General features: G+C 38.3%; 2 protein-coding genes and 1 pseudogene across 3 annotated transcripts in view; all 3 read left to right on the forward strand.

Moving 5' to 3' along the window:
* The window catches only part of LOC139927316 (extended synaptotagmin-1), a 39,310-nt gene extending 23,308 nt beyond the window's left edge, over positions 1–16,002 (forward strand). Inside the window, exon 53 of the transcript XR_013504865.1 lies at positions 15,929–16,002. The gene's annotated coding sequence lies outside the window, so the exon portion shown is untranslated. The remainder of the gene's footprint in view (positions 1–15,928) is intronic.
* On the forward strand, positions 194–5,756 carry LOC139927341 (E3 ubiquitin-protein ligase DTX3L-like). Its single transcript, XM_071919450.2, has 8 exons — positions 194–232; positions 609–660; positions 900–956; positions 2,123–2,330; positions 3,097–3,287; positions 3,374–4,693; positions 4,843–5,060; positions 5,198–5,756. The coding sequence occupies exons 2-8, from the start codon at positions 625–627 to the stop codon at positions 5,265–5,267; spliced, it is 2,100 nt and encodes a 699-aa protein (XP_071775551.2). The 5' UTR covers positions 194–232; positions 609–624; the 3' UTR covers positions 5,268–5,756.
* On the forward strand, positions 8,021–21,787 carry LOC139927322 (uncharacterized; annotated as a pseudogene). The gene is made up of 12 exons (XR_013504877.1): positions 8,021–8,040; positions 10,922–11,114; positions 11,346–11,455; positions 11,543–12,857; positions 13,007–13,224; positions 13,362–13,427; positions 17,521–17,604; positions 17,994–18,045; positions 19,448–19,682; positions 19,897–20,519; positions 20,669–20,886; positions 21,024–21,787. The product of XR_013504877.1 is annotated as an uncharacterized LOC139927322 (transcript).
* Positions 21,788–22,775: the final 988 nt, after the last annotated feature.

Genomic DNA, 22,775 nt, shown 5'->3' on the forward strand with positions numbered 1-22,775 from the left:
GGGTAGAAAATGTCTTGTAAAACATTTCACTTCACCATTATTTTTGTCCCGATGATTGCAAATCTATTAAGATACTTAAAAGTGAAAATAAATCGGGACTTTTTGTTCGGTGGTGTAACCTTTTGTGAGCCTTGAGGAAACTCTTGAGGGGGAGTGGCGACCCGTGGTGGCGACGTACTTTCGCTTTCATTTATTGGGAAGAGAGACAGCATTTAACGCCAGGTGGAGTGAAGTAAGTTGTCTACGTGTATATTTAATTGTCTACATATTCTATGTATATTTATTCAGCCTGTAGACGTCAAACTTAAGACAGTCAGAAAATGATAAAAATGTAAGGGATCAGAATGGTGGGACGCCTGGATATTATCAGAAGTCTGCGAAGCCTGGCATAACCGAAAGTAAAATCGAGCGATCGCATTTCTTCAACATAATGTCGAAATTTGACAGTTTTCAAATAAACAAAGCCTGATATGTTAACCGCCAGTGTTGTAATTGTAAGTTTGTTGTTTGAACTGTTGACAGCTCCCGTCAGAGAGGATTTCAGTATGTTATATACTTTCCTATTAGTCATCGTGTCATGTCACAAATGTTTGCTGTGTGTCTTAAAGGAAGAAGACTGTCAAAATGTCAGCCAGCAACGAGGTGGAGGACATGGATACTGTGAGTTTCTGTATTAAGTCTAAACCTGCTTTTGAACACTGATAGAATACCAATGTAATATAAATATTTAGTGTTTTATGTGGTAACGTGCTACATACCTGCACAGTCACAGTGACTCTCTTAAGGAGGAATACTAAAGTTCAGAACAGCAGTTATTATTTGAGGTGTAAAAGTATTATCTCAGCTTGAAACAGTGTTGGTCTATGTTTTTTTTACTTCTTCTCTCATTGTTGGTGTAGTCAGACAACAGTGGAACTCAACAACCTTCAGCAAGCTCTGATGGGCCTCCTGCTGAGGTAGGTATCTGTCAGACATTTAATATCCTGAATACTGCTGCTTCACATGAACTGGTAAACAATTAAAATGGAGATCCAACTCATCTTAGTCACATACTTTCACATAACAGCCTACTGTCCAGGGCATTTCAGTGTGTGTGTGTGTGTGTGTGTGTGTGTGTGTGTGTGTGTGTGTGTGTGTTGGAGCTAATGTTAGCTTGTTACTGAGAGATCACTTTACCAGTCTGGTGCAGGTCCTAGATGTGTATTTGAAAGTGGTGAGGGATGTGGACTCTTTGGCAATGTGAATATAATTATTTCATTTTCAGGATCTGCCTAATCATATTAGGAAATACAAATTCTTTACAAAACAGTAATACCGTTTATGTGGATGTTAGACTCCCACTGATGGTGGGAGTCTTTTTTTTCTGGAAAGTTTGTGTGAAAGTGAAACTATGAAGACGCAAGTTCAGTACACATACACATATAACTAATCAGTCTGTTGCTCTCTGCTCGGTCAGAGCTGCCCTGCATCCTTATTGTGGTTGCTCAGATGGTTCCTATTGCTTAGCTACTGTATTGTACAGTCTCAACACTATCTAGACCTTTTCTGTGATAAAAGTAATGCTAGTTTAGTCAAACAAGAGCTGTGATCAAACAAATCTTCCAAGTTGCAAGTTAATTCCAGTAAAATTTAAGGCACTCTGTTTAAAAACAGTTTTAAAAGCTTTTATTTTACATGGAAAGGTTTTAAAAAGACACACATGCATGTCAACCAGCTTAGTGTTCATCAAGTTAGTCATTGGTTCATTCACACTTTTACATTTTTGAAATTATTTATATAACTTGTAAATAATAAGCTGTGATTAAAGAGCTAACTTCACAGTCACCCTACTTATTAATAATGTAAAATTAGGGTACGGCAACAATATTAATCAATTATGCAATTTTCAGTTTCTGTTGGTATCTTTCACCATCTTTTTTTCAGTTTTTACAGTGCTAAAATGCACTACATTTTCATAGGAACTCAACTTGAACCAGACAGGTTGAGAGCCATGCCTTTGACTCTTTGAAGGAATTAAATGGCAGATCATTTTCAAGCCAGACTTTTTTAGCTTGATGTCATTGAGGATTTTGTGCTGTGCTGCTAGTTGTAAAATGGTAATTTGTTTACAACATGTTTTCAGGTTCAGTGGACTTCAATAAAGAACACAGAGGGAACTGAACTTACTGTCTACGTGGAGTGGTCAGAGAAAAGTCAACCGGAGAAATGTAAAAAGGAGCTAGAAAGGGCTCTTCAGACTTGGTTCAACAGAAACACAGAAAATGCAGACTGCTCTGTTTTAGGTGTCTTAGAAGATGGGAGCGCTGTGATAAAGATTACACCTGCTTTAGGTATGTCTATGTTGGAATGTTTATTAAGGTGTTACAATTAATGATAAATCTCAGATAAACAGTGAGTATCTGGCTTTTATGTGGACTCTAAAAAAAAAAATCTTTTGTCAACATCTTTCATTAAAGTTACACTAAGCGATTTTTTCTGACCACTAGAGGGTGACAGCAACAGCAACACATTTTATAAACACAAAGCTACTGGCGACGGAAGCCCTTAAGGACAAACCGTGCATAATAGGGTTAGGGTTACGGTTATAAATAATAGGGTTAGGATTAGGGTTAGTAATAATAGGGTTAGGGTTACGGTTATAAATAATAGGGTTAGGATTAGGGTTAGTAATAATAGGGTTAGGGTTAGGGTTACAAAGGCTAATGGCTAAAATAAACGTACCTACAGAGAAATATTGGCAGCTACCAGTCTCGCTTTGCCCGCTGAAGGTTAAATGTCCCACAATGACAAGGCAGGTAGCAAATTTACTAGTTGAAAACGTTTACTCGCTCGCTTCATCAATTCGCCATTACTCGGGCCGACTTTGACAACAAGCTTTAGGAAAGAGATGAAAACAAGCTGATCCCCGTGTGGCTGTTTGTTTAAATCATTAAGTCTCACGGAAATCTCCACGTAGCACACGTTAGTTTCAGAATTGGTTACAGGGTCTGAAATCGCTTATTGCAGGTTTAATATTGGTTTTGCAATTGAGTATGATAGATTATCCTTTTATGTTTTTTGGACCAAATTAATCATGTTTTTCTCTTCTGTTTTAAGCCCAGGACAAGCTTCTTAAATTGACAGGAGCAATACTGACTCGCAAAGACCAGAGAGACCAGACTGACCAAAAAGACCAGAAAACAGTCACAATAAAATCTTTTAGTCCAACGGCATCAAAGCCGGGGGATGACATACTAGACCGCAATTCAATGGATGTTACATCTCCATTACCATCAGCCACACCGGATGTATGTACTGTGTAGCAAATTAGTGTGAATTAAATACACAAAAATGGATGTTCATTAGTTAAGTCATACATTGTATTTTTATCCAGGTGAAATTCCAATTGGAGGAAGGGAGTGCTGCAGCTGCTGCAGCAGGACAGGAGACAGTGAGTTGCCCTGTTCCACTGGTCCACTTCTGGTATGTGAGCCAGGTCTACAAGGAGGAAATGAAACGTATAGAGAGAAAGAATGGAGTTCGAATCAAAGCTGAAGTAAACGTGTCCTTTGAAGCAGACCAGAAAGCTGGAGGAGATCCAAACAGTGCTCTCTCTGAGTTCACAAACCTCGTCCAGAAGTGCTTAGGTGAGTCCAGTGGCTTCACTTTCCCTCTCAAGGATGCAGATCCAGACGGCTGGAAGGACACACTGAAAATCACCCAGAGAGACGAGGCCAAGCTTGTGCTTACTGTATCCTCTGAAGAAATCACTGTGTGTGGGCCAGTCAAGAGTCAAGATGCCGTCCGTAAGTCTTTAAATATACAACAGAAAACAAATGCTGACATTTCTTTTGGAGCATCTGCCTGGGGGTCGCAAGACACATTGCAGAAGATTGGCATGGACATCAAAGACCCTCTGGTCCGTGCTGGACTAACCATGGATAAGAGCCACTGGAAGGTGATGACTACTGTCTTTCATAAGAAAATAGCTGACATCAATGCTAAGTTTGGCGTGTCATTCAAAGAATCAGACATCTCTCAGGGTAAAGTCAATATAAAAGCTCATCATACCAGCACTGCAGAAGCGGCGGCCCTGGAGAGCCATGCCCTCAGAGCTCTGCTGCGCCTCTACCAGAAGGTTGCAACATCAACCATGAGCTGCTCCCTGCTGCTCCCTGAAAAGGCCAAAGAAGTAGGAGACAAGCTGGAAGAGATACGGTCTCAAGTCCCTGGTATTGAAGCAGGAAGGAAAAATGGTGCCTGGAGGATCACTGGCATACCAGAAACCTTGGGCCCGGCTATTCATGAGCTAGAGAGGACCTTAGGTGGACCTGTCTTTAAAGATGAAGACAAGCAGAGGATTGAATACTCAAGATACTCCATGTCCAATGTTGGAGCAGCCATGGAAGAGGGAGGCGCTACAGCAGGAGGCACTACAGGAGAGAATGAAAAAGAAACATGTCCTATATGCATGGATACATATATCAACAAGGAAAAACTAAAATGTAGCCATGAATTTTGCAAGGAATGTCTGACACAGTCAGTGAAGAGCCTGGGGCCCATTTGTCCTGTGTGTAAAGCTGTCTTTGGGAAGGTGGAGGGAGACCAGCCTGAAGGTAACATGTCATGTTCTACAGTTCGCACACACCTCCCTGGATTCCCAGACTGTGGCACAGTAGTCATCACCTATGATATTCCAAGTGGAAAACAGACGGTAAATGTCTTCAGTTATCTGTTTAAAGCACCATAATGTCCATTGTATGTTAATTTTGTATGCTTAATTTCTAATATGGTTATTATTAGCTTTATCTAAAGGCATTGTATATGTCACCTATGTCTCCCCTTTCCACACTCCCTTTTCAGGAAAAACATCCCAACCCTGGAAAGTGGTATTCTCATCTTCATAGAACAGCTTATCTACCAGACAACAAAGAGGGCAGAGAGGTGGCGCGGCTACTGAAGAGAGCGTTCGACCAGAAGCTCATTTTCACTGTTGGGACCTCCAGAACCACTGGAGCTGAGGACCAGGTGACCTGGAATGACATTCACCACAAGACCAACACTTATGGAGGACCTGAGAGGTACAGCAGCCAAATCTGTTGAATCTGTTCAATATCTGTTACTTTTGTTAAGTATCAAGTCTACAGATGTGTTGTAAATGTGTTTGACTCAAAATTGACCGCACAGCTATATTAACCATTGTACTGTCTTTCCACAGTTTTGGATATCCTGACCCTGGCTACCTGAGCAGAGTAAGGGAGGAGCTGAAGGCTAAAGGCATCGAGTGAAGACTTGATTCAAAGAAGCTGACCAGGGTTGTAGTTGCATGTCTCATTTTACACAGAGGAATACATTTAAAAAATCAGGGAGGATTATTTTCAAAATGATTCTTGGAATATATACATAATAGTCAAAATCAAAATATCATTTATGTACTGTGTGCTATTTCTTTCCCAGAAATTCTTAATAATGTCAGTAAGGATTGCTTTATGAAGTTCACTTGCATTAACAGCTTGAGAATATGTCTAACAATACAGAATATTGATTTTCATCTATTAGTGGATAATTATCTTCCTTTATGAGCTATGGTTTTGGTTTTTGTTGATTGAATACGTTTTTTAACTGAGAACAGAATGAGAATAAAATTTGGATACATAAATTCAGTTTGTATTTTGTGTCTACAGTACACATGGTTTCATTTACAGGATGTGAATATCTTCCTAAGAAATGATTGAACCCACACTGACGTCTCAACACAATAGTCACTATTAACATTAAGCTGTCATTAAATGTGATAGCTTAATGTGGTTTAATTACCTAAAACTTATGAATAAAAATGTGAAATAAATAAGGGGGTTAGGGTTATATCCCCTATATCCCCATGCTGCCTGACTTAAAGATAAATTTTGCTATTTTGATTTTAAGTCATTAAGCCACATTAAGCCCTCATTTTGACCTAAATTCCCTATTTGATGATTTTTGAAAAATATTTATTTTAATTTTGTTGACTTGTTCTTCTCATAGCAAGGTCTTACGACCAAGTACACTTGGATTTAATTTTATTTCATTCCACCTTACTTTTAGATCATTAAACCACATTAAGCTGTCATATTTAATGGTTTTCGGGCAATTTACCACATTATTAATTAATTTCAAGTATTTCTGGTTTCATCCCAGCGTTTTCCTTTTGGTTGTAGTAAGTAGTTTGGATAAGAAGTCCCCTTTATTTATTTCAGATTTTTATTCAACAGTTTTAGCTAATTAAACCATATTAAGCCACATTAAGCTCAATTATTTCCATTCATTTTCAGTTGGGGATCTTGTCATGTTTTTTTGACCATGTTATTGATTTACTTTTGACTTGAACTTTTCACCACAGTATCTCCTTGTAGCCCCCTGATGCCTGAATTAAAGTTGAATTTTTCTATTTTGATTTTAAGTCATTTACCCACATTAAGCCCTCGTTTTCACCTAAATTCGGACTTTGATGATTTTTTAAAAATGTTTCCATATTTTTTCTAGACATGCTTTTTGGGCTCTAGTGAAGTGCCATGCTCTCAAATTTAAAAAAAAAAAAGTTTTTCATCTCAATATTAGCTCATTAAACCACGTTAACCCCCCCCCCCCCCCCCCTTTTTTTTTTTTTACTTTTTTTTGCTTTATTAATTCATAAAAAATTCAAATTGATGTAAATTTTCTTTTTCTTTTCATCATTGTTAGTTCTTATGGTGCTGTATAGCTTGTTAAGCTGTTTTCACATTAAGGTTTAGAATGTCCCGCTGAGCTACCTGGTTCTGATCAGGATCAAGTATGAGTTAGTTTTGAAGGTTACTTTACTTAATGAATAAATGAGAGTTGCACTATTTGGTCAAGCAAATTCAGTATGCACAGGCCCAGAGAGAGTAATATTATATATTTTGTTGCTGTGTTTGCTTTTCTTATTTCTGGAAGACTTTAGACTTTTTCCATCAGAGAGTAACTTGTTTGAAGTATGGTAACAGATATAGCCTACAGATTTTGTTTGTATGTTTTACCCATGATTACAAATACCATTTCAGATCTGTGATATAACAGGCTTACATTTGCATTATTTTATATTTCACAGCACTTTGCTTTGTGTTTCAATGCAACATTTAGGCCTATGTGTTTGAAATTGCTTTTGAAAATAATGGATTTTTACTTATGTTTTACTATAGTCACCATTTCTATGTCACTATTAAATTACAGTATGTGTCTTTTGTGTACATTTGCAAAGATTATGGATAAAATGGAATGCACGGTTTGTATTTTGCACATCTCAATGGCTTTTGTCTTTTATCAGCTTGTTCAGCTGGTTGGTATAGTTCGTCCTGCTGTGACTGTAAGTGATTTGACTTTCAAATATTTAAACAATAGGCTATATTATTTAAAGAGCAGGTATTAAATAAGTGAAATAAGTGAATAGTTTAGAAATAAGTGAATACTTTAGAAAAACAAACTAAAAATGTTTAAATGGGCTACTCAAAATTATTTGAAACAAATTTGGAATATTTGGAATACAGATCTTTAATTTAAAATGCAAAGTGAGGGAGAGAATCGTGATGTTTTAACAAGAAATAAATCTAATAGTGCATGAATATTTTTGTCTCTTCTCAGAGATGTTTTGCCTTGTTTAAACGTGGAAGGAAGGAAGCAGTTGACGCCTTTCTTACATTTTGCTACAATGTCTATTCATCATGAATTAGAGATAACTGAGGCAACATCATCACATTGGAGATCCTCTCAGAGTTAAATCTATTACCATCCGTAACTCATAGAACAGCCATCCTGCAGGTAGAAAAATGTCTTTCAAAACTTTTCACTTCACCATCATTTTTGTCTCGATGATTGCATTAAGATAAAAGTGGGAAGAAAAAAAAAACAGAAAAGGAAAAGAAAATCGTTGACTGGTTTTTGTTCGGTGGTGTAACCTTTTGTGGTCTTGAGGAAACTCTTGAGGGGGAGTGGCGACCCGTGGTGGCGACATACTTTCACTTTCATTTATTGGGAAGAGAGACAGCATTTAACGCCAGGTGGAGTGAAGTAAGTTGTCTTAATTGTCTACATATTCTTATTTATTCAGCCTGTAGACGTCAAACTTAAGACATTAAAGAGGAGTCAGAAAATGAAAATTGTGAAGTGGCTGATTGCAAGCCTGGGACAGCCACAGAGACCGGATTTTTTCTTGTTTTTTTTCCTCAGAGCATTTAATTTATTGATAACCATCGGGATGTAAAGAGAATTTCAACAAATGTAACCAAAATGCTTCTAAAAATAAATTGCCTACCCTAGCTTTAAGTCTAAACATGATTTTGAACACTGGTAGAATACCAGTGTAATTCAAATATTTAGTGCCCCATGTTTTATGTAGCAACGTGCTACATACCTGTAAAGACCACAGTGACTCTCTTAAGGAGAGAGGACTAAAGTGTTTGAGCTAATGTTAGCTTGTTACTGAGAGACCACTTTACCAGTCTGGTGCAGGTCCTAGATGTGTATTTGAAAGTGGTGAGGGATGTGGACTCTTTGGCAATGCGAATATAATTATTTCATTTTCAGGATCTGCTTATTAGGAAATACAAATTCTTTACAAAACAGTAGTACTGATGGTGGGAGTCTTTTGTTTGTGTGAAAGTGAAAGTATGAAGACGCAAGTGCAACACACGTCACAGCTAATCAGTCTGTTGCTCTCTGCTCGGTCAGAGCTGCCCTGCATCCTTATTGTGGTTGCTCAGATGGTTCCTATTCATATTGCTTAGCTACTGTATTGTACAGTCTCAACACTATCTAGACCTTTTCTGTGATAAAAGTAATGCTAGTCTAGTCAAAAAAGAGCTGTGATCAAACAAATCTTTCAAGTTGCAAGTTACTTCCAGTAAAATGTAAGGCACTCTGTTTAAAAACTGTTTTATACGCTTTTATTTTACATGGAAAGGTTTTAAAAAGACACACATGCATGTCAACCAGCTTGATGTCCATCAAGTTCATTGGCAGTGGTGGAAGAAGTACTCAAATCCTTTACTCAAGTAAAAGTAAAAATACCCAGACACAAAATTACACAAAATTACCCAGACTACAAAATTACGCTACTTGTCTTATTCCATGCCCTCATGTAAGAAATTCATTCATTTTAGAGAACTGTAATTTAGTTCTTTATAAATCAATGCACAGTGATATGTTTTTAAGATGAATGACAAAATAAAAGATTTATTGGGCTACATTCAATTTGTCACGAAAATACGACTGCATGATTGAGGACTCACATACATGCACACACATAGGCCTACCCACCACACAATATTCATACAAAACCGGAAGACAAGAATACATTAACAATACATTGACACAAGACATGCGATAAATTCAGAGCTTCAATGGCAAGAAAGAACACATTAACAATTATAATTCTTATTATGAACCCAACTTAACAGAGCAGAAGCAACTGGGAGTTGAAGGTAAAATGAAGACAGGAAGAGGCAGAACATAACCTGAAATACACAAAAGGCCCACAGGAAACCTGATTTGGTTTGATAAGAATGTGATAACAGGGGAAGAAGGATGGTGTGTGGATGCTGGGTTTACAAATTTGAAACTCACATCACTGTAGTTGCTTTAAACCTAGTGGAATCTCAGTCGCCATGTAAACTCTCTGCTACTCACTTAAAACTGCCAGGTTTCTTGTAAATTAATTTCCATGCAATCTACAAGTAGTTGCACGCTTGTAGCCCTTACCAGTTAAAGTCTCAAGCCACATCAAACAGCTGTCCTCAATCATGCAGTCGTTCAGTTATTTTGGTGACAAATTGAAAGTAGCAAAATAAACCTTTTATTTTGTCATTCATCTTAAAAACTTAACTCTGTGCATTGAATTATAAAGAACTAAATTACAGTTCTCTAAAATGAATCTCTCAATGGCAGCGTATTTTTCCAATAAGTTAAATTAATCTGGCTGTATTGTTCTATTGTTCAGCGAAGGAAACGATTGTGTCGTGTCGGCTGTTTATATGTTGGTGTAGGTCTTTCTCCATGGCAATTTCAAGTTAAATAACTATTTAACTTGAAATATGGGGTGAAGTTACCCGTCTTGGATACTAGGTGAATTACAACAGGTTGTTTGCCACACTTATGCAGTATTCTGTCCGTACTATCGAATCCAGTGTGGGATCTTTTTTTTCCCTTTCTTTGGGGGAAACATTCAAAATGTGGCTGATGAATGTCAGCATTAAAGAACTTAGTACAGATCATTGTGGGGCAAAAAGTGGCTGCTCACAGACGCCCTATTTAAAATTTGGGTCATAGGGACGACACAATCTGACTGGCTCAGTGGATTGGTTCCTCTTCATTTGGTTTACTTTCGATATAAAAATCCCCCCCCCCAAAAAAAACCAAAGTAAAGCAACCATTTAGAAATGTAGTGGAGTAAAAAGTATAGATATTTGCTTTGAAATGTAGTAGAGTAAAAGTCAAAATATCCAAAACTAAATATACTTAAGTAAAGTACAGATACTTGAAAAAAACTATTTAAGTACAGTAACTGGTCATTGGTTCATGCACACTTTTACATTTTTGAAATTATTTGTGCAACTTGTAAATAATAAGATGTGATTAAGGAACTAACTTCACAGTGACCCTACTTATAATAATGTAAAATTACAATATGGCTACAAAATTAATCAATTACGCAATTTTCAGTTTCTGTTGGTATCTTTCATCTTATTTTTTCAGTTTTACAGTACTAAAATGCACTACATTTACATAGAAACTCAACTTGAACCAGACAGTTTGAGAGCCATGCCTTTTGACTCTTTGAAGGAATTAAATGGCAGATCATTTTCAAGCCAGACTTTTTTAGCTTGATGTCATTGAGGATTTTGTGCTGTGCTGCTAGTTGTAAAATGGTAATTTGTTTACAACATGTTTTCAGGTTCAGAGGACTTCAATAAAGAACACAGAGGGAACTGAACTTACTGTCTATGTGGAGTGGTCAGAGAAAAGTCAACAGGACAAAAGTAAAATGGAGCTATTAAGGGCTCTTCTGGGTTGGTTCAACACAAACACAGAAAATGCAGACTGCTCAGAAGATGGGAGCGCTGTGATAATGATTGAACCTGCTTTAGGTATGTCTATGTTGGAATGTTTGTTAAGTTGTGGCAGTTATCATGAATAATAAATCAGATAAACGGTGAGTATCTGACTTTTATGTAGACTAATAAGTAATTAAAAAAGACTAATAATGCAAATTTTAGGCAAAATCTTTCATTAATATTGGTTTTGCAATTGAATATGATAGACTATCCTTTTATGTCTTTTTGGACCAAATTAATCATGTTTTTCTCTTCTGTTTTAAGCCCAGGACAAGCTACAGTCTTTTAGTCCAACGGCATCAAAGCCGGGGACTGAAATACCAGACAGTAATTCAGTAGATGTTACTTCTCCATTACCATCAGCCACACAGGATGTATGTACTGTGTAGCAAATTAGTGTGAATTAAATACACAAAAAATGGATGTTCATTAGTTAAGTCATACATTGTATTTTTATCCAGATGAAATTCCAATTGGAGGAAGGGAGTGCTGCAGCTGCTGCAGCAGGACAGGAGACAGTGAGTTGCTCTCTTCCACTGGGCCACTTCTGGTATGTGAACCAGGTCTACAAGGAGGAGATGAAACGTATAGAGAGAAAGAATGGAATTCGAATCACAGCTGAAGTAAACGTGTCCTTTGAAGCAGACCAGAAAGCTGGAAGAGATCCAAACAGTGCTCTCTCTGAGTTCACAAACCTCGTCCAGAAGTGCTTATTTGAGTCCAGTGGCTTCACTTTCCCTCTCAAGCATGCAGATCCAGACGGCTGGAAGGACACACTGAAAATCACCCAGAGAGACGAGGCCAAGCTTGTGCTTACTGTATCCTCTGAAGAAATCACTGTGTGTGGGCCAGTCAAGAGTCAAGATGCCGTCCGTAAGTCTTTAAATATACAGCAGAAAACAAATGCTGACATTTCTTTTGGAGCATCTGCCTGGGGGTCACAAGACACATTGCAGAAGATTGGCATGGACATCAAAGACCCTCTGGTCCGTGCTGGACTAACCATGGATAAGAGCCACTGGAAGGTGATGACTACTGTCTTTCATAAGAAAATAGCTGACATCAATGCTAAGTTTGGCGTTCAAAGAATCAGACATCTTTCAGGGTAAAGTCAATATAAAAGCTCATCCTACCAGCACTGCAGAAGCGGCGGCCCTGGAGAGCCATGCCCTCAGAGCTCTGCTGCGCCTCTACCAGAAGGTTGCAACATCAACCATGAGCTGCTCCCTGCTGCTCCCTGAAAAGGCCAAAGAAGTAGGAGACAAGCTGGAAGAGATACGGTCTCAAGTCCCTGGTATTGAAGCAGGAAGGAAAAATGGTGCCTGGAGGATCACTGGCATACCAGAAACCTTGGGCCCGGCTATTCATGAGCTAGAGAGGACCTTAGGTGGACCTGTCTTTAAAGATGAAGACAAGCAGAGGATTGAATACTCAAGATACTCCATGTCCAATGTTGGAGCAGCCATGGAAGAGGGAGGTGCTACAGCAGGAGGCACTACAGGAGAGAATGAAAAAGAAACATGTCCTATATGCATGGATACATATATCAACAAGAAAAAACTAAAATGTAGCCATGAATTTTGCAAGGAATGTCTGACACAGTCAGTGAAGAGCCTGGGGCCCATTTGTCCTGTGTGTAAAGCTGTCTTTGGGAAGGTGGAGGGAGACCAGCCTGAAGGTAAAATGTCATGTTCTACAGTTCGCACACAGCTCCCTGGATTCCCAGACTGTGGCACAGTAGTCATCACCTATGATATTCCAAGTGGAAAACAGACGGTAAATGTCTTCAGTTATCTGTTTAAAGCACCATAATGTCCATTGTATGTTAATTTTGTATGCTTAATTTCTAATATGGTTATTATTAGCTTTATCTAAAGGCATTGTATATGTCACCTATGTCTCCCCTTTCCACACTCCCTTTTCAGGAAAAACATCCCAACCCTGGAAAGTGGTATTCTCATCTTCATAGAACAGCTTATCTACCAGACAACAAAGAGGGCAGAGAGGTGGTGCGGCTACTGAAGAGAGCGTTCGACCAGAAGCTCATTTTCACTGTTGGGACCTCCAGAACCACTGGAGCTGAGGACCAGGTGACCTGGAATGACATTCACCACAAGACCAACACTTATGGAGGATCTGAGAGGTACAGCAGCCAAATCTGTTGAATCTGTTCAATATCTGTTACTTTTGTTAAGTATCAAGTCTACAGATGTGTTGTAAATGTGTTTGACTCAAAATTGACCGCACAGCTATATTAACCATTGTACTGTCTTTCCACAGTTTTGGATATCCTGACCCTGGCTACCTGAGCAGAGTAAGGGAGGAGCTGAAGGCTAAAGGCATCGAGTGAAGACTTGATTCAAAGAAGCTGACCAGGGTTGTAGTTGCATGTCTCATTTTACACAGAGGAATACATTTAAAAAATCAGGGAGGATTATTTTCAAAATGATTCTTGGAATATATACATAATAGTCAAAATCAAAATATCATTTATGTACTGTGTGCTATTTCTTCCCCAGTAATTCTTCATAGTGTCAGTAAGGATTGCTTTATGAAGTTCACTTGCATTAACAGCTTGAGAATGTCTAACAATACAGAATGTTCATTTTTATCTGTTAGTGCGTAATTATTCTCCTTTGTGAGCTATGGTTTTAGTTTGTTGATTGAATAAGTTTTTTAACTGAGAACAGAATGAGATAAAATTTGGATACATAAATTCAGTTTGTATTTTGTGTCTACAGTACACATGCTTTCATTTACAGGATGTGAATATCTTCCTAAGAAATGATTGAAGCCACACTGACGGCTCAACACAATAGTCATAACTATATCAGCATAGCGTGCAAACAAAAGACAAAAAGGCATCTGCTTCTTTTCTGTACAATTTTTAAAATTTTATTTATAACAATATTTGTTATTTAGTTTGTAAAGTACTCCAGCAAAAATTAAACATTATTCTCTTTCCAGAAGAAAGTCTGAGCCTCCATGCATTGTGTACTATAAAAGCTATGTGTCATTTTTCATTAAAAAACAAGGACTAATCAAAAACAACTTAATTCCAAAAATGCATGTATGATTTTGCAAAAATGTTCTTTAGGTAAAATGATTGTACTTCTCTCTCAATTAAAGACAAAACATTTGCAACAGCATAAATCAAAATAACACTTGCTGACAGGTAAGCGAAATAAGGACTTGTTATTCTAGGTACATTAAAGATTGTTGTTACTTTTCACATGCATTAAGATATGGCTGACAACCTTCTGACAGAAGCAGCATTTTGGGACAGAGGCTGAGCATAAGGACACGTCAGAGCGACCAGAACGGTAGCATTAGCAGCAGCAGGGCACAGAGGAGAGTGAGAGATCAGGAACAGCTAAGGAAAAACACAGAGTGATGCTATGGACCAAAAGAAAAGAATCCACTTAAGACTGAGTCGTTACAAAACTGCAAAAGCACAGACCTTGATCTTCTAAAGGTAGAAATATCGATCTCCTCACAAAACCAGATGGGACATTTGATCTGGTCTTCACAAAAACAGACTGGAGAAATAAAAGACAACCAAAAGAGCCAACTTGATCCTTTCTCCTCCCGTTGCCATAATTGTAGCCCTCCTCTCCTTCAGCTTGAGGAAGACCCCTGTAACAGTCAACTAAAGGGTGCACGCACAACACTGTTCATCAAAGTATTTGTGGTTTGTCCCCTTCATGGTTAGTGCTGGCCTGCTGTGGTCTGGGCGTACACACTGCCCACTGCCCACCCATGGAGGCGTTCACCATTATCATCTCTTTGAATCTCAAATCTCCATCGACCCGTCTGCCTGGAATGTTTAACCCATTATCAACTTCCTCATTCTCCAACTCAAACGAAATGCCTCTCACCCTCTCAGTTCAATAACACATGAGCTCTAAACATCATAGGATGTAATAAAAACAAACACACATCGACCTGCTTTACATCTTACGGTATATACAGTATGTGCTATACCGTAAAATATGAATTCTGTGCAACGAAGAAAACACAATCATTTCATGAACATTGTTCTCTGAGAAAATTATGTGGAAATACTGTAGTTGCCATCTGGTATTGACATTTTACATGTGCTATACACAAACGGTGCTATCATAATTCTGTTTCACACAATCTTGCCAACAAACTGTCATCAAGACAACATTGGTACCGATTTATAAAACTTTGAGTTTGCCTTCCCCGCTCAAAGTCAACACAAACAACAAACAGTTGGCACTGGTGAAATGGAACAATGTTTTTCTCTATACAATTCATACAAAAATAAAAAAAATAAAATTGCTCCAATGACAACATCTTTTCTTCTGATTTTCTTGTTTCCATTTCATTTTGCACAGAGGTAGTGGCTATTTAGGTAAAAGGGAAGGGACAAATGTAAATTAAAAATCTCTCATAGAAGATTTTTGACCAGAGGAGCCTCAAAAGAACAATATAATACTAATATGGCAGCCTTTCTGTTAATATAGCATAGAATTGGATTGTACTGTATATTCAGACACATCAATGCTCCATATTGATATATTCCCATATCATTTATGTGATATGGGAGAGCTGAACTACCTGGTTCTGATCAGGATCAAGTATGAGTTAGTTTTGAAGGTTACTTTACTTAATGAAGAAATGAGAGTTGCACGATTCGGTCAAGCAAATTGCACAGGCCCAGAGAGAGTAATATAATTTTGTTGCTGTGTTTGCTTTTCTTGTTTCTGCAAGAACTTTGACTTTTTTTCCATCAAAGATTAACTTGTTTGAAATATGGTAACAGATATAGCCTATAGATTTTCTTTTTATGTTTTACCCATGATTGCAAATAACCATTTCAGTATTTTAGATCTGTGATATAACAGGCTTACATTTGCATTATTTTATATTTCACAGCACTTTGCTTTGTCTTTCAGTACAACATTTAGGCCTATGTGTTTGAAATTTCTTTTGGAAAGAATGGATTTTTATTTATTTTTTACTATAGTCACCATTTCTATGTCACTATTAAATTACAGTATGTGTCTCATTTTTGTGTACATTTGCAAAGATTATGGATGAGATGGAACAAACTAAGTATTTTGCACATCTCAATGGCTTTTGTCTTTTATCAGCTTGTTCAGCTGGTTGGTATAGTTCATCCTGCTGTGACTATAAGTGATTTGACTTTCAAATATTTAAACAATATATTATTTAAAGAGCATGTATTAGTCTAGAAATAAGTGAACAGTTTAGAAAAAGAAACAGAAAATGTTCAGTGTCTAATTTAAATGGGCTATTTAAAATTATTTGCATTTATCAATACACAGGATATGATGCTAATATCCCTTGTGCCATAATCCAAGGTGACCATAGAGGCCCAATTCAGAGTTTAACAGAATGATACACTACCATACCAATGAGTACCATAGAAAACATCAGGCTACACTGTCATAAGCACCATAAGACAGGCAGCAACAGCTACCTACTCTAGTTTCAGGGTGAGTGAGTGTAGGCAAATCATTGGGGTTATCGAGTGGGCACCCTCCTTCAGGGATGTTTCGTTGAATTAGGCCCACGACACCTCAAGAAGGCTCAACAGTGTATTCCAGCATCCCAGAAACACCCCCCTCTTTGCCCAGACTTAGCAGACCCAAGTCCACTACACTACTGTCGCTGTCACCTGCACCTTGTTATCAACAACACTACTTTACATCACACACTACCATCAATATCCCTTCTGTTCAGAACATTAAGTTACACGCTACATCTAAACCCCACCAAGTCACACATACTATGAAGTTTACATCCTACTCTTGCCCAAGCAGAGAGCAGATAGCAGATACCCGACCAACTCAGCAGTCCGCATATCCACATTGTATCTGCTTAGGCAAAGCTCATTTGCTTTAGGTGTGGTTGCTACCAACTTAATCTGCAAACACATTCTAGCACAAGGCTACCTCAATATTCTACTAGACACTTAGGCCCCTTTATGCAGGCTCTAAGTCGTATGGCATAAACAAACAAATTTGGAATACAGATAGATCTTTAATTTAAAATGCAAAGTGAGGGAGAGAATCGTGATGTTTTAACAAGAAATACATCTAATAGTGCATGAATATTTTTGTCTCTTCTCAGAGATGTTTTGCCTTGTTTAAACGTGGAAGGAAGGAAGCAGTTGACGCCTTTCTTACATTTTGCTACAATGTCTATTCATCATGAATTAGAGATAACTGAGGCAACATCATCACATTGGAGATCCTCTCAGAGTTAAATCTTTTACCATCCGTAACTCATAGAACAGCCATCCTGCAGGTAGAAAAATGTCTTTCAAAACTGTTCACTTCACCATCATTTTTGTGAAAGAAAAAAAAAAAAACATAAAAGAAAAACAATAATCGTTGACTGGTATTTGTTTGGTGTAATCTTGTGTGGTCTTGAGGAAACTCTTGAGGGGGAGTGGCGACCCGTGGTGGCGACATACTTTCGCTTTCATTTATTGGGAAGAGAGACAGCATTTAACGCCAGGTGGAGTGAAGTAAGTTGTCTACGTGTATATGAATTGTCTACATATTCTATGTATATTTATTCAGCCTGTAGACGTCAAACTTAAGACATTAAAGAGGAGTCAGAAAATGATAAAAATGTAAGGGATCAGAATAGTGGGACGCCTGGATATTATCAGAAGTCTGCAGAGCCTGGCATAACAGTAAAATCGAGCGATCGTATTTCTTCAACATAATGTCAAAATTTGACAATTTTCAAATAAAGAAAGCCTGATAGGTTAACGTAAACAGCCAGTGTTGCAAATGTAAGTTTGTTGTTTGAACTGTTGTTTACAGCTCATGTCAGAGAGGATTTCATTATATTATAGATTATAGGCCTACTTTCCTAATAGTCATGTCATGTTTGCTGTGTGTCTTAAAGGAAGAAGACTGTCAAAATGTCATACAGAGACGACGTGGAGGACATGGATACTGTGAGTTTCTGTCTTAAAGCTAGGGTAGGCAACTTTGGAAAAATGGGCAAGAATTTGAACGGACACAACAATCCTCCGTCCTCCCTCTCTCCTCCCTCCCTCCCTCCACATAAGGCTCTGGTGCGTGCATGAGAGGGGCAAACTTAATGAATTCTAAATCTTTCATGCAAAACACAGTTCTGCCAGTTCAGTCTAGTTGCAACTAAAACATTTGCCAGCAAAAATATTTTTTGTCAGCATAGATTAGTCTGTACGGTTACAAACACAGATTGCTATACAAACATTGGTAGAGCTAGGTTCATTTTATATGGAGAGAGAGAGAGAGAGAGAGAGAGAGAGAGAGAGAGAGAGAGAGAGAGAGAGAGAGAGAGAGAGAGAGAGAGAGGCGTCTGGGCAAACTTAAATTCCAAACCTGTTACACAAAACACAGGTCTGCTGTCTAGATGTTACTAAAATATTCACCGGCAAAAAAAACTATTTTTTTTACACATAGATTATCTCCCAGAGTGTCAAAGCCATAGCTAGTAGGCTAACACCAGCTGACTGACCTGAATGTTCCTTATGAACAGGTCTCTGTGGGGAAAATAACTGGCTTCTTTACACAACAAGTATATTCCAGTCCCAGTATTCAGTTTGGATTATGGCCGTTTCACCTCATCCCTTCTGTGAATATATTAGTTTTCTCTCTGCAGTTTGCAGGACAGGCAGGACTAGACTGTCTGGACTGTCTGTGCACGTGTGATTGACAGGCAGGGGCGGGACGTCTCTTTGCGGATGAGCTGTCCTGATTGGTTGTTAGCGCTCGGACCAAATTAAATTGTGGAGTGGCTGATTGCAGGCCTGGGACAGCCACAGAGACCGGATGTTTTCTTGTTTTTTTCCTCAGAGCATTTGATTTATTGATAGCCGTCGGGATGTAAAGAGAATTTCAACTAATGTAACCAAAATGCTTCTAAAAATAAATTGCCTACCCTAGCTTTAAGTCTAAACATGATTTTGAACACTGGTAGAATACCAACATAATTCAAATATTTAGTGCCCCATGTTTTATGTAGCAACATGCTACATACCTGTAAAGACCACAGTGACTCTCTTAAGGAGGAATACTAAAGTGTTGGAGCTAATGTTAGCTTGTTACTGAGAGACCACTTTACCAGTCTGGTGCAGGTCCTAGATGTGTATTTGAAAGTGGTGAGGGATGTGGACTCTTTGGCAATGCGAATATAATTATTTCATTTTCAGGATCTGCTTATTAGGAAATACAAATTCTTTACAAAACAGTAGTACTGATGGTGGGAGTCTTTTTTTTCTGGAAAGTTTGTGTGAAAGTGAAACTATGAAGACGCAAGTTCAGTACACATACACATACAACTAATCAGTCTGTTGCTCTCTGCTCGGTCAGAGCTGCTCTGCATCCTTATGTTTTCAGGTTCAGAGGACTTCAATAAAGAACACAGAGGGAACTCTAGTTACTGTCTACGTGGAGTGGTCAGAGAAAGATCAACCGCAGAAATGTAAACAGGAGCTACAAATGGCTCTTCAGACTTGGTTCAACAGAAACACAGAAAATGCAGACTGCTCTGTTTTAGGTGTCTTAGAAGATGGGAGCGCTGTGATAAAGATTACACCTGCTTTAGGTATGTCTATGTTGGAATGTTTATTAAGGTGTTACAATTAATGGTAAATCTCAGATAAACAGTGAGTATCTGGCTTTTATGTGGACTCTAAAAAAAATAATTTTAGGCAACATCTTTCATCATCATTAATATGGGTTTTGCAATTGAGTATGATAGACTATCCTTTTATGTCTTTTTGGGCCAAATTAATCATGTTTTTCTCTTCTGTTTTAAGCCCAGGACAAGCTTCTTAAATTGACAGGAGCAATACTGATTCGCAAAGACCAGAAAACATTTACAATAAAGTCTTTTAGTCAAACGGCATCTGTGGGGGCTGTGTGTGAGCCAAGCAGAGAGATACGGGCTAAACTCCCTGGTATTGGTGCAAGAGGGAAATACAGTGCCTGGAGGATGGCTGGCTTACAAGAAACCTTGGGCCCTGCTGTTCATGAGCTAGAGAGGACCTTACGTGGACCTGTCTTTAAAGAGGAAGACAAACAGAGGATTGGATACTCAAGATACACCATGTCCAATGTTGGAGCAGCCATGGAAGAGGGAGGCGCTACAGCAGGAGGCACTACAGGAGAGAATGAAGAAGAAACATGTCCTATATGCATGGATACATTTACCAACAAGGAAAAACTAAAATGTAGCCATGAATTTTGCAAGGAATGTCTGACACAGTCAGTGAAGTACCTGGGGCCCATTTGTCCTGTGTGTAAAGCTGTCTTTGGGAAGGTGGAGGGAGACCAGCCTGGAGGTAAAATGTCATGTTCTACAGTTCGCACACAGCTCCCTGGATTCCTAGACTGTGGCACAGTAGTCATCACCTATGATATTCCAAGTGGAAAACAGACGGTAAATGTCTTCAGTTATTTGTTTAAAGCACCATAATGTCCATTGTATGTTAATTTTGTATGCTTAATTTCTAACATGGTTATTATTAGCTTTATCTAAAGGCATTGTAGATGTCACCTATGTCTCCCCCTTCCACACTCCCTTTTCAGGAAAAACATCCCAACCCTGGACAGTACTATAATGGTCTTCATAGAACAGCTTATCTACCAGACAACAAAGAGGGCAGAGAGGTGGTGCGGCTACTGAAGAGAGCGTTCAACCAGAAGCTCATTTTCACTGTTGGGACCTCCAGAATCACTGGAGCTGAGGACCAGGTGATCTGGAATGACATTCACCACAAGACCAACATTTATGGAGGATCTGAGAGGTACAGCAGTCAAATCTGTTGAATCTGTTCAATATCTGTTACTTTTGTTAAGTATCAAGTCTACAGATGTGTTGTAAATGTGTTTGACTCAAAATTGACCACACAGCTATATTAACCATTGTACTGTCTTTCCACAGTTTTGGATATCCTGACCCTGGCTACCTGAGCAGAGTAAGGGAGGAGCTGAAGGCTAAAGGCATCGAGTGAAGACTTGATTCAAAGAAGCTGACCAGGGTTGTAGTTGCATGTCTCATTTTACACAGAGGAATACATTTAAAAAATCAGGGAGGATTATTTTCAAAATGATTCTTGGAATATATACATAATAGTCAAAATCAAAATATCATTTATGTACTGTGTGCTATTTCTTCCCCAGTAATTCTTCATAGTGTCAGTAAGGATTGCTTTATGAAGTTCACTTGCATTAACAGCTTGAGAATGTCTAACAATACAGAATGTTCATTTTTATCTATTAGTGCGTAATTATTCTCCTTTATGAGCTATGGTTTTAGTTTGTTGATTGAATACGTTTTTTAACTGAGAACAGAATGAGATAAAATTTGGATACATAAATTCAGTTTGTATTTTGTGTCTACAGTACACATGCTTTCATTTACAGGATGTGAATATCTTCCTAAGAAATGATTGAAGCCACACTGACGGCTCAACACAATAGTCATAACTATATCAGCATAGCGTGCAAACAAAAGACAAAAAGGCATCTGCTTCTTTTCTGTACAATTTTTAAAATTTTATTTATAACAATATCTGTTATTTAGTTTGTAAAGTACTCCAGCAAAAATTAAACATTATTCTCTTTCCAGAAGAAAGTCTGAGCCTCCATGCATTGTGTACTATAAAAGCTATGTGTCATTTTTCATTAAAAAACAAGGACTAATCAAAAACAACTTAATTCCAAAAATGCATGTATGATTTTGCAAAAATGTTCTTTAGGTAAAATGATTGTACTTCTCTCTCAATTAAAGACAAAACATTTGCAACAGCATAAATCAAAATAACACTTGCTGACAGGTAAGCGAAATAAGGACTTGTTATTCTAGGTACATTAAAGATTGTTGTTACTTTTCACATGCATTAAGATATGGCTGACAACCTTCTGACAGAAGCAGCATTTTGGGACAGAGGCTGAGCATAAGGACACGTCAGAGCGACCAGAACGGTAGCATTAGCAGCAGCAGGGCACAGAGGAGAGTGAGAGATCAGGAACAGCTAAGGAAAAACACAGAGTGATGCTATGGACCAAAAGAAAAGAATCCACTTAAGACTGAGTCGTTACAAAACTGCAAAAGCACAGACCTTAATCTTCTAAAGGTAGAAATATCGATCTCCTCACAAAACCAGATGGGACATTTGATCTGGTCTTCACAAAAACAGACTGGAGAAATAAAAGACAACCAAAAGAGCCAACTTGATCCTTTCTCCTCCCGTTGCCATAATTGTAGCCCTCCTCTCCTTCAGCTTGAGGAAGACCCCTGTAACAGTCAACTAAAGGGTGCACGCACAACACTGTTCATCAAAGTATTTGTGGTTTGTCCCCTTCATGGTTAGTGCTGGCCTGCTGTGGTCTGGGCGTACACACTGCCCACTGCCCACCCATGGAGGCGTTCACCATTATCATCTCTTTGAATCTCAAATCTCCATCGACCCCTCTGCCTGGAATGTTTAACCCATTATCAACTTCCTCATTCTCCAACTCAAACGAAATGCCTCTCACCCTCTCAGTTCAATAACACATGAGCTCTAAACATCATAGGATGTAATAAAAACAAACACACATCGACCTGCTTTACATCTTACGGTATATACAGTATGTGCTATACCGTAAAATATGAATTCTGTGCAACGAAGAAAACACAATCATTTCATGA

Source organism: Centroberyx gerrardi, chromosome 5, assembly GCF_048128805.1.
Source record: "Centroberyx gerrardi isolate f3 chromosome 5, fCenGer3.hap1.cur.20231027, whole genome shotgun sequence".
In the NCBI taxonomy this organism is placed as follows: domain Eukaryota; kingdom Metazoa; phylum Chordata; class Actinopteri; order Beryciformes; family Berycidae; genus Centroberyx; species Centroberyx gerrardi.